Source organism: Chionomys nivalis, chromosome 1 (assembly GCF_950005125.1).
Source record: "Chionomys nivalis chromosome 1, mChiNiv1.1, whole genome shotgun sequence".
In the NCBI taxonomy this organism is placed as follows: Eukaryota; Metazoa; Chordata; class Mammalia; order Rodentia; family Cricetidae; genus Chionomys; species Chionomys nivalis.
This window is the reverse complement of record NC_080086.1, coordinates 174,753,973-174,765,114: the sequence shown is the minus strand read 5'-3', so window position 1 is coordinate 174,765,114 and position 11,142 is coordinate 174,753,973. Positions and strand designations below refer to the sequence as shown.

The following is an 11,142-nucleotide window of genomic DNA, read 5'->3' as shown; positions in this document are numbered from 1 at the left end:
ACTCTTTGGGTCACACACACACACACACACACACACACACACACACAGAAAACATGAAATTAGAGGGGGACTTGATGATACCAGAGAAAGAGGGGATGAGAGAAAAGGAACTGGAGACGTGATGAAAATGAGTAATTTTCATTATACAAATGCATGAAATGGACAAATTTTTTAAGCACAGCAAATACTAGTTCTGGAAAAGCAACTGTAGCTATGGATTTTTCTATACTTTCCAGAATCCCCTTGAAATAACAGCAATCACAGGATATCCTACATTTAGAGAAGCAAGGTAAAGAAATAAAGGAAGTCTTGTTGTCCTGAGATAACTTTGCAGGGTATCATGAATCCTGATGTTAGGGATAAAGAAGCATTGATAAACAGATTACTCCCGGAGTATGGAGTATGGAGCAGTAGTTATGGGAGCGTCAAGCCCACACACTAATCCCATTAGAAAACTCTCTCTATTGCAGCTGCCCCCAACCCGCCACACACGCACACACGCACACACGCACACACGCACGCACACACGCACACACGCGCACACGCGCACACGCGCACACGCGCACACGCGCACACACGCGCACACACGCGCACACACGCACACACGCGCACACGCGCACACACACACGCACACACACACGCACACACACACGCACACACACACGCACACACACACGCACACACGCACACACGCGCACACGCGCACACGCGCACACGCGCACACACGCACACACGCACAATTCCAGGCTAAGAAATGTGTTATATGTGAGGCAGTGAAAACCTCCTTTCATGACTCCTCCCCGGGGTCAAGCTCATGGAACAACACAATGGAATATGGATCGAGCTCAGAGCTCAGTACAAGGAACTCCATATCTAGCCTTTCGTCCACTGTTTACGTTCATAATCTACTTGTGTTCAGATGCAGAGACACCACCATGAAGAAAACACAGTTCAAGTCACTCAGGTTTAATGACCACTGGTATTTCCATAAAGATAACACTTCTGTTCCACTGAAGTCTGCTCATGCAGATAATCAGGTCACCTTTGCCCATCCAAAACATTGTTAACCAAAGTCTTCTGCACCCCAAACCTTCGAAAAACAGATCTCAGTAATACAAATAACAAAAAGATACATATTAATAGTCAAACATTGGCCTTTCCGGTCCAAAAGTCTTTATAACCAGGAAGAGCAGATTAAGCAAAGAACTGGGCAACAGACACCGCTTTGACCCGAGTTTTCTGAGCACTCTCTTTCCTTAAAGAATGAAATTAACCTTTGCCCAGACCCATAGGATGGAAAGTATTTCAGTCAAACTGCACTTTTCCTGTGAGGGTCATAACAGTCTTTTGGAATCTGCAGCAAATTACCTCCTCTTTCCTGTCCCTGCAAAAGCAAACACAGCTGGGAACAAATCATGGCAGGAATTCCTTGTATCCAAGGAGGCCCCCAGCTTATTTTTGGAATGCTCTGTAAAAAGCGAGGGTTTCATTTCTTAATACAAGTTCAATGTGGATGGGAAGAGAGTGAAGTCATCCAATCCACTCCGACTTGAGCTGACCTTGGACAGGCAGCTTAAGCAAGAGAGGTTCCTTTCTAACCCTGTCCTGGCTCAAATCAGATCACTGGGGAAATCTCTAAGGTCACATCGGTGTTCAGGACCCTCTCTAGGACGGTCACAAGTGATGGGCTGGTTCCTGGAACAGAGATTCCAAGTTCAGGGATGAACTCACTATTCCACAGCCCTTTGGACAAACAGTTACTATTTCGAACTTCCTGGTCTCTTTCTAGCTTGATTTTATGTCCCCAGAAAAATTAGGACAAAAGTGGACCAGACTCTGACAAGGAATACATACACTGTTACTATGTATGTTCCAAAGTCAGATGGACTCCTCTGGGAGTCACATTTACTACTAGCTCTGAGCTAGGAGCATAACAAAACATCTCTAAAGACTCTCGCCACTTCCCTAACTGGCACCCCTGCCCCACACGCACACCGGCAGAAGTACTGTCTCAACACCTGCAGTACCCCAAGCCCAAGGACAAAGTTGCATTAATGGCACTTGGCAGAAAATCCCATCCTACTTTGAACCGTTCTGAGTTCAACACAGTGAAGAAATAAACGAGAATGCGAGAAGAGGCAGGGGAAATCTTAGCCTGCCCTTCCCGCATGAAAGAGGCACAGCGATTCAGGGCTGGAGAAGGTATATCATCTCTTGCCAGAAGGCCACCAGCTGCCACCACTTGGGAGTTGCTTTATCACTTGCTTCTCCTCGGGGCTGAAGTGTAAGATAGTCAGGATGGCCGTGAGCGTCTGCTGGCGGCCAAGGCTGTCTGGCAAGGTCAGGAAGCGGTAGATGATATTTTTGAGATACTCCAGGTTGGCTCCTTCCCTGCTCTGGTCCCTGGCGTTCTTTTCAATGTGGCTCTGAAGGGCTCCGACCTCCTCTCGGTGCCGCTCGCCCTCCTCCAGCAGCCTTTCCTGCAGCTGATGGGCCTCTACCTCCAGCCTGTGTTTCTGCTTCCTCAGTGACGTGATCTCCACTTCCTTCCGGGCCAACTGCTCAGCATAAAGGAAGAAAGTGGGCTCATTGGCTGCAGCGAGCTGCAGGGCTTGAGTCAGGCTTTCTGAGGAAGATGTGTCAGCCGGGTCCCCAAGCCCTCCACCACCCAGTCCACCCACAGGGCTTCGGCGTCCCGGCAACCCGGAGGACAAGGCCACGGAACGCAGTTGCTCCAGCTCCAGGTCCTTCTCAGCAAGCACCGCCAGGGCCCGGTCCCGTTGCTTATGCAGCTCCTCCTCCAGCTTCAGTGTGCGGTCCCTGAAGTCCAGCTGGCTATGTTCCAGCTCCTGCCGATGGAGCTGCTGCAGCCGGGCCAGCTCCTGCTTCCAGTCCTCGGCCTCCTGCTGGTGCTGGCTTTCGAGTTCCTCACAGGACAGCCGCAAGGAGATATACTTCTCCTTCAGTTCAGCCAACTGCTCCTGGGCGGCCTCCAGCTCCTTGGCCAGGTTCCCGTCTTTGGTATTCTTGCTCTTGAGCACGACCTGGGCTCGCATCTTGTACCGCTCAAACTCTTCCTTCAGCTGCTTCAGCTCCTGTTGGTAGTAGAGTGCGGTAGCCTTTTCCCCATCGGCAGCCTCAGAGCTGGGCGTTATCTCAGGGTCACAGAGCTTCTCCACATCCAGGGCCACCTGGCTCTTCCTAGCTGCAACCTGCAGTAGCCTCTTGAGCTTCTCCATCTTATCCTTCAGGACATTGACATCCATACTGGATTCATCCCCGTGGCTGTCGAGAGGGGGCCGGCTAGAGGTCGCGAGGGCCAGGGTTTTGTTCTCCAGGTCCAGCTGCAGAATTCGCTCCTTCAGCTTCTGGATGGCCAGCTGGTCCTTCTGCTTGGCTTTCTCGTAGGTGCCCAGCAGTTCAGACACCTCGGAGATTTGGTTCTCCAGGGCTGCTACCCTTTGCTCTTCTAACTGACACTGCTGGCGAAGCTGGTCCTCAGCAAGGGCTGTCTGCAAAGCAAAGGACAGGTGACCATGCATCCCAAAAAGTCACAAAACCCTACAGTCACCTGGGGGTGGAGGAGCAAGGCAGAGAAGTGAAGGGTCATGGGACTAGGATGGCCTGGAACTAGTGGGAACTGGGGATTTTTAATTGACGTTCCTTTGTATAAGTGTGTATAGGTGCTATTTTTATGATAGTTTTCCATTTTTCATTGAGCGTGAATACAAAGCACTAAATGTACTTTTCACCGTGTGCTTCCCAAATTATTTAAGGAAGTCAGGCAGCATTCTTTCCCTCTCCCAACATTCCTGGAAATTCCAAACCAAGCTGGATTCCTGGCTACATGAAAAGGAAATACTATGAAACAGGAGTTTTCTAAAGCAGGCAAACCTCAGCCAAAGGCATACACAAGACATTTGTTTCTGGGGGGGAAAATTGCTTCCTTCCGTCCCTCTACCTATACACACACACTTCTCAAGATACACACAACCTTGCACTACACAGCTGTCACGATATTGCCTCAACTGGTAAGGTGCCAGCACCCAGAAGCCGAGATATGGCTATCTGGCTTGGACCCAGAAGTACTCAGAAACTCCTCATCCGGCTGTAAGAACACTACACAAAGCAAGATTTCCTAGGACTCACTGGTTCGATTTTTCAGTTGGCATCAAACATCAGAGTGCATGCTGGGAATGTGGAGCGGGACTGCAATCCCAGTACCCAAGAGGGGAACAAACACCAGGCAATCCTTGATTGGAGCAACACCCTGATTTAGGTGGGGAGAAGGGTGCCTTTAATCCCAGCACTTGGTAGGGAAAGGCAGGCAGATCTCTGTGAGATCAAACCAGACTGGATTAGATGGTGAGACCCTGCCTCATGAAACACACACACACACACACACACACACACACACGGGGCGGGGGGGGGGAGAAAGAGAGAGTTCTCTATTCTAATGACCAAAAGAGAAAAATAATAAAATCCTGCTATTGGCTAGCCAAGTTAACATGATTGTTTGAAGACTACGAGAATAATTACCTTCCTCATTTCCTGCTGCAATTGAGCCTGGAAATGGCTTTTAAGACGCACAGCCTCTTGCTGCAGCTCCTGCAGCCGGGGGTCTGGTCGGTTCTTCTCATCTCGAATAGCTTGCAGCTCACCTTTCAGCTCCTCGACCTCACGGGTCAGCTGCTTGGTTTGCAGCTCAAACCCTTCGATCTGATCAGCTGCATATGCCCGCCCTGCCAGGGCTTCTCTGGTCTCTTCTAAGCGAAGTTCCAGGTCCTGGCGCTGGGTCCTTTCCTCCTGCAACAGCTTCTGTAGCTCCCGCAGCATCACGGCATGGTCACTCTGCTCCTGGGCACGATCATGCTGCTGTGTAATCAGGCGGGCTTTGGTTTCTGCTACCTGCTCCTGCAGCCCCTTCAATTCTCCCTCCAGGCGGTCCCTCTCTTCCTCTGCCTTTTTATTGGCGTCCTCTAAGTCCTGTTTCATCTTCTTCTTGTCAGCCAGGTAAGATGCCTCCATACGGGACTTCTCCTGGGTGACTGTAGCCAAGGAGCTGGTCAAAGTAGCTAATTGGGTCTTCAGCTGATGTAGTTTTTTGTCCGCCTCACTACCTGCGGATGGCCCATCCCCACTGCTACTACTGACGCCACTCTCTGACCCGCTGGCCTCTTCAGACTTTGGAGGAAGAGGTCCACGAGCCATTCTGTCCTCTTCGACCCCAAACTCACCCTTGGTACTTGTAAGACTGGCCGCAGTATCCAAGCTAGTGGCGGTTCCGGTGCTATCCTCACTGTGAGTGGAGCACCGATCATCCACAGAGTCAGGTAACGTGAGACCTGGTGGCTGCACACCTGCAAGGCCTACATCCGCCTCGTGGGATACCGACAGTACTTTGATGCTGGCCTCCAGGGCCTCTTTCTCTTTCAGCAGACTTTTATAGGCGCGGACCACATCCTTAAGCCTTGCCTGGTACTGGAGAAGCTGCTTTTTCTGTGTCTCTATGGTCTCCAGCAGGTCCTTTTTGCTTGGGCCACCCCCGAAATTCATCCCAAACTTCTCCATGGGGGTTCTGGAGTGGGTTGCTCCACGTCAGCGTTCTGGCAGCCCTGGACAGAGCCGCACAAACATCTAGAAGCGAAGCAGAGAGGACCGTCTGGCCGCAGACCACACACCCAGCTGTCCGGGCGGGGGGCGGCCAGGCAAAAGCGCTGTGGAGCCAGGCCGAAGGTGGAAGCCGGTTCCAACCTGGAGACTGGGCAACCAACGCTGGTCTAGCAGAAGCGCTCAGCCACGGCTCTCCGACACTGGTCCCGAGGCCGCTCCGCCCTAACCGCCGCTGGCCACTGCAACCCAGTCCCGCCCCCCCTGGGCCCAGGATTGGCCCAGGATCGGCCCAGGGTTTACACTAAGCTCAGATCCATCACTATTTCCTAACAACTCCCGGCTGCCCACAGCAGCGCTTCCGGGTCCACTGGAAGTGACGGCGGCAAAAACGACACAGACCCCGCCTCCGGTTTGCGTGATGTGGGCGGGGCTTCCGCAGACCGGGTGTGCTGACGGCCTGGAGAGGGAGGAACCAGCCGGGATAGTTGGGAAAAGCAAAGTCCAGAACACCTGAGCAGTGGTTTGGAGAAGATGCCTAACTTTGCCCTCAAACTACCACCAGCGAGCGACAGGGGGCGACGTCGCACTGCATTTGCCCCCAAATCCCTATTTGGGGCAATGTCTAGCACGTCCCTAAAACGCAACAGGACTCATACTAGGAAAACAAGCCCAGCACCTGGTTAACATAAAGCATAATAGTTCTCTTCCTTAGTTCTGCTTGTAGAGGGGCACTGTTAAGCTATAAGGTCCACCTTAAATACCCGTTTATGTTGGGGTCTCACAAGAGTTCTTGCTATTTTGTCTTTGCAAAATTCTGTTTAGAGGATCTCATTAGTACCAACATACAGTACGGAGAGGTGACTTGTCCAATGTCACTCGGCTACTAAGTTTAGGAATCCTATCTCAGTCCACTTACCAGTGTATAAAGTGCTTTGCCAGATAGCACCCTGAAGAAACGTGACCCTGAACCAGACATGCAAACAAATCTTGCCCTCACACTAGTATGTACGGGTATAGTCGAAGTGGTACAAAAGAGATGGGTTGCCTGTCTAGAGGAAGGACAGAGATTCTTAGGAAAAATATGTTGGGGTTTGAAGAATGGATAAAGACTGTGAAGTAAATTCAGATGTGGGAAACCAGCATCAAGGAAAGTGGAAAAGTTTACCAGGACCAAGAATCATTCCTAAACAATAGCTTAGGATGTGGGAGAGGGGCGGACACTGAAGAGGCCGGAACAAAGGGTGGGACCCAACTTAAAGGCATCTAGATTTCCATCTTGGGTGACAAAACATTAAAATATATTAATCTCAAGGGGACACCATCGAGACTCTTGTGGGGCCTGTAAGATGGCTCAGCGGTAAAGGTACTTTCCACCAAGCCCAATGCCCGGACCTGAGTCTACCAGGACCCACGTGGTCGAAGGAGAGAACGTATCCCCACAGGTTCTCCTCTGACTCTACACCCCCACATACAAACTCGAAATAAAGGTGGGGAGGGGCTAAAAACAAAAACAGAAAAACGACTCCTGTGACACTATGAAGGTACCAAGGGGGAAGGAATGAGGAGGCTCACTCATAAAAAGAGAGATAATAGTGAAATTGGAGCGACAACAGGCATGAAAAAAGTGTTTCTGTTCTAAGAATCTACTCGGGAGGCCAAGGCAGCTCTGTGAGTTCGGGATTAGCCTGGTCTACACGGCAAGTGACATAGTGGGCATAGTGTCTCAAAACAAAAAAGAATAAGCTACTTTGAGAACCTTTTAAATATATTTTTCGACCCTGTCAACGCCTTCTTAGGAATGGGAGTCTATGACTGAAGAATAAAGCAAGCTCCTGCAGTCACTGGAGACCCAGAATGATTCCCTTTCCAGTCCCTCGGGCCAGGGGCAAGGATGCCAGGCCTCGCTGGACTTCAGTTCTTCCGCAAACGCGCCTGGGGGCGGGGCCGAGGCGGACCGGGGGGGCGGGGCCACGTGACGTCGGGCGGGCCCGGACGCGCGGAGGCGGCGGCGGCGCCTCCTCCTTCTGCTGTTGCGCCCCATCCCCCCCCGCGGCCGGCCGGTTCCAGCCCTCACCCCGCGTCCCTGCCCGCGCCCCCGCCCCGGGCCCCACCATGGGCCTCACGGTGTCCGCGCTCTTTTCGCGGATCTTCGGGAAGAAGCAGATGCGGATCCTCATGGGTGAGGCAGATCGAGCGCGCGGCCCGGATGGGGCGCCGGCCCCGCCGCAGCCCTCCCACCCCCGCGTCCCTCCAGCCCCGCTCACCTGGTACCCTGACCCCGAGACACCCCACCGCCAGAGCCTCGGGGGATGCGCTCCTGTGCAGGCCGGGATCTGCGGTGTCGGCCCCGGGCCTGAAACCCGGAGCTGGGGCCTGGGTGGGGTGACGCTTCCTCCGCCCCAGCCCGGCTGCTAAGAAGGGAGGAGGATTCCGCCCTTGGAAACGACTTTTCAAAGGAACGCGGCCTTCCTCCCGGGCCCCCCACCTCCCGAGCTCCCCTCTCTCCTCGGCCACTTGAAGGACAGGAGTTGGCACTCGCCACCCAGACTACCCTTAAGGCCCGGAAGGTGGAGAACAGCTCGCACCTGGAGGCTCTCCCGCTCTCCGCCCCCATCACCATCAGCTGGGCAGTCCTTTCCCTTTCCCTGGTCTCTAGAGGGCTCCCTAGCTCCCGTCTCCATTCTGTGCCCCTCTCCGTTGCAGTTGGCTTGGATGCGGCTGGCAAGACTACCATCCTGTACAAACTGAAGTTGGGGGAGATTGTCACCACCATCCCCACCATAGGTGAGTCCGAGAATGAAGCGAGGGTTTGCGGGAGTGGCGCGTCGGGCCTTCTCGGTGTCTGCTCCCAGTTCTACTGAGGCCCTTATCTGTACCTGACCCTGACACCAGATATGGCTACTTGAGAAGTGGGTCACGGTATCTCTGTGTGCCTGCTGGTGCCTGAGGTGTGGACCGTGAGCCTAGCATATCTGTTGACCTCCGGTCCTTCTGGGTTCTATTCCCATTGGTCTTGATTATTGCCTTCTGGATTTGTGTGCCTGTAAAGATCCGAGTGGTTTTTTGTTTTGTTTTGTTTTGTTTTTTCTGTGTAGCCTTGGCTGTCCTGGAACTCGCTCCGTAAACCAGGCTGGCCCCAAACTCACAGAGATCCACTTGCCTCAGCCTCCAGAGTGCTGGAATTAAAGGCATGTGCCACCACGACAGCCTGGTTGAACCAAGTGATTTTAGTGAGTTCCTTTCAGAACTTTTTTTTTTTCTCTCTCTCTCAAAAACATTATCTGCAGGCTTCAATGTGGAAACAGTGGAATATAAGAACATCTGTTTCACAGTCTGGGATGTTGGAGGCCAGGACAAGATTCGGCCTCTGTGGCGGCACTACTTCCAGAACACTCAGGTGGAGTGGAGGCGGAGGGCAGAGGGCGGAGGGACAACCCCCAGAAGAGGGCGGTAAGGCTCAGGACTGAACTGTCGGCTCAGCTCTGGGCCCTCACGCCGCTCCCTTAGTCCTCCTTAAGAACTTAAGGTCGTCCTGTTCTGGGAAGCAGGGTTCTAGGACCACACTATCTAATGTAGCTCTCAAACAGAACATCTTTTAGCTGTCTCGCTTTGCAGTGGTCTCTGCAGACCGTTAATAGGAATTTACTAGAAGACGAAGACGGATACAACTAAAGATGGGAGAAGTTCCAAGAGGCCAGGTTAGGGCAGGGCGTAGGTGGGAGTGATCTCTCCTGCTTCCTTTCTTCCGCCCACCTAGGGCCTCATCTTCGTGGTAGACAGTAATGATCGAGAGCGGGTCCAGGAGTCAGCTGATGAACTCCAGAAGATGGTAAGCATCCGGATCTGGAAACAGGGCCCTTGGCTTGGGGACAGCGTTCTCTGTGGGCAGGGAAAATGAGGTTTTGCGTCTCTGGTTAAGTTGCTTCTCACCGGGTTTGAACAGGTCTTTTTCTTTTAAATACTTGTGTACCTGAGTCTAAGGATCTGAGGAGAGGAAGGGGCTGTCCATTGGAAAGAGAAACAGCCTCTCACATTTTTGTTGTTGTTGTTATTATTTTGTTTTGTTTTTTAGTGTTTGGGATTTTTGTTATTTTCACTTAGAGCAGGTTCTTAAATTAGAAGGCTTCTGGAGGTAAAATTTAGGGGTTTTGTACTCATACCGTCCTGTGTTCAACAATAAACTACACGGTACACTGTGTTTTTCCTACAAAGAAGTTGGCAGTTAGAAACCAGAACTCCCCTACAATGTAGTCAGCAGGGAACCCGGGACTCCTTGCAGCCATAGGCCCCACCCTGTTCTCCCCTCTCAGCTGCAGGAGGATGAGCTTCGGGATGCAGTGCTGCTGGTGTTTGCCAACAAGCAGGACATGCCCAATGCCATGCCTGTGAGCGAGCTGACTGACAAGCTGGGGCTCCAGCACTTGCGTAGCCGCACGGTAAGGATCTGGTCCCCTTTACCCAGGGTCCAGCCTTTCCTCCGGAGCCCCAGGCTGGACAAGGGTATAAAAGTATCCTGGTCAACCCTGGTGCTGATCTACTTCTCTCTTTCTTCCTACAGTGGTACGTCCAGGCCACCTGCGCTACCCAAGGCACAGGCCTTTATGATGGGCTGGACTGGCTGTCCCATGAGCTGTCAAAGCGTTAGCCAGCCAGGGGCAGGCCCCTGCTGCCCGGAAGCTCCCGCGTGCATCCCGGGATGACCAGACTCCCGGACTCCTCAGGCAGTGCCCTCCCTTCCCACTCTTCCTCCCCACAGACAGGTCTCTGCTCCTGCTCCTGCCTGCATGTTCTCTCTTGTCGCTGGAGCCTGGAGCCTTGCTCTCTGGGTGCAGAGGGCTCTGCTCTCCTGCCTGCTGGGACCTGTGGAAGGGCTTCCTGACCAAGGCCCCCTCCAACAGGGGAGGAGCAGGGATCTGGATTTAATTTCATTTTTTTTCTGTTTCGGGTGTACCCTTGGGGCCAGGTTTGGGGGGAGGAGAGTGAGGGCTCCGGGTGGTGCTATGATGTGGAACTGGATATTGAGTAATAAATTTGATGTGGTTTGTACCCGGTGTTGTCTGTAGCCTGGAAGTTGGGAAGCTGAGTTACTCTGGGTACAAAAAGACAATATGGGAGAGGCTCAAAGCAGCTGAAGTTGTGAGGTCAACACACACGTAAGCCCTTTTCTTCCTCAGCTTCTCCCTGTGGTGTTTTCAGGGGAGGAAAGCCATTTCTTCCTAAATTCTAAGGACTGAAATCCACCTTTCTCATTCCACAAACCACAGAATCTTTTTCCTACCTCTTACCTAGCTACTTAGCAGTTCTTCATAGTAGCTATGTACACAGGGGAGAAATGGACATTAAAAAGATAGGTCCCAAGACACTCTTAAGAAAAATGATCGATGTGGTCTGAAGCCGTCCCCAACAACATGCGTGTTTAAAATTACCCAGATGATTCCAGCACGAGGCGGCATCTATTAGCCTTATTTTACAGAACACCGGTGAGCGTTTGCTGGGGACCACCGGAATGCTGTACCTAGGAAGACCCCA

At 52.4% G+C, this 11,142-nt stretch overlaps 2 protein-coding genes across 2 annotated transcripts; one reads left to right on the top strand and one right to left on the bottom strand.

Annotated features, from left to right (window-relative positions):
- Nucleotides 1-917: 917 nt before the first annotated feature.
- On the bottom strand, nt 918-7,896 carry Gcc1 (GRIP and coiled-coil domain containing 1). The gene is made up of 3 exons (XM_057770728.1): nt 7,878-7,896; nt 4,540-5,637; nt 918-3,512 (listed from the first exon to the last, which is right to left on the bottom strand). Exons 2-3 carry the CDS (start codon nt 5,569-5,571, stop codon nt 2,208-2,210), a joined length of 2,337 nt encoding a protein of 778 aa, XP_057626711.1. The 5' UTR covers nt 5,572-5,637; nt 7,878-7,896; the 3' UTR covers nt 918-2,207.
- Arf5 (ADP ribosylation factor 5) lies at nt 7,614-10,659 on the top strand. The gene is made up of 6 exons (XM_057770740.1): nt 7,614-7,792; nt 8,317-8,397; nt 8,901-9,010; nt 9,371-9,442; nt 9,924-10,049; nt 10,172-10,659. The coding sequence occupies exons 1-6, from the start codon at nt 7,726-7,728 to the stop codon at nt 10,256-10,258; spliced, it is 543 nt and encodes a 180-aa protein (XP_057626723.1). The 5' UTR covers nt 7,614-7,725; the 3' UTR covers nt 10,259-10,659.
- The last annotated feature ends 483 nt before the right edge of the window (nt 10,660-11,142 follow it).

Bases quoted from the DNA above. Each gene is read 5' to 3' on its own strand.
- Gcc1 (XM_057770728.1), bottom strand. From the start codon at position 5,571: ATGGAGAAGTTTGGGATGAATTTCGGGGGTGGCCCAAGCAAAAAGGAC. The intron at 3,513-4,539 runs GTAATTATTCTC...TTTGCTTTGCAG, and splicing joins TGCAGCAGGAAATGAGGAAG to ACAGCCCTTGCTGAGGACCA.
- Arf5 (XM_057770740.1), top strand. From the start codon at position 7,726: ATGGGCCTCACGGTGTCCGCGCTCTTTTCGCGGATCTTCGGGAAGAAG. The intron at 8,398-8,900 runs GTGAGTCCGAGA...CATTATCTGCAG, and splicing joins CACCACCATCCCCACCATAG to GCTTCAATGTGGAAACAGTG. The intron at 10,050-10,171 runs GTAAGGATCTGG...TTCTTCCTACAG, and splicing joins AGCACTTGCGTAGCCGCACG to TGGTACGTCCAGGCCACCTG.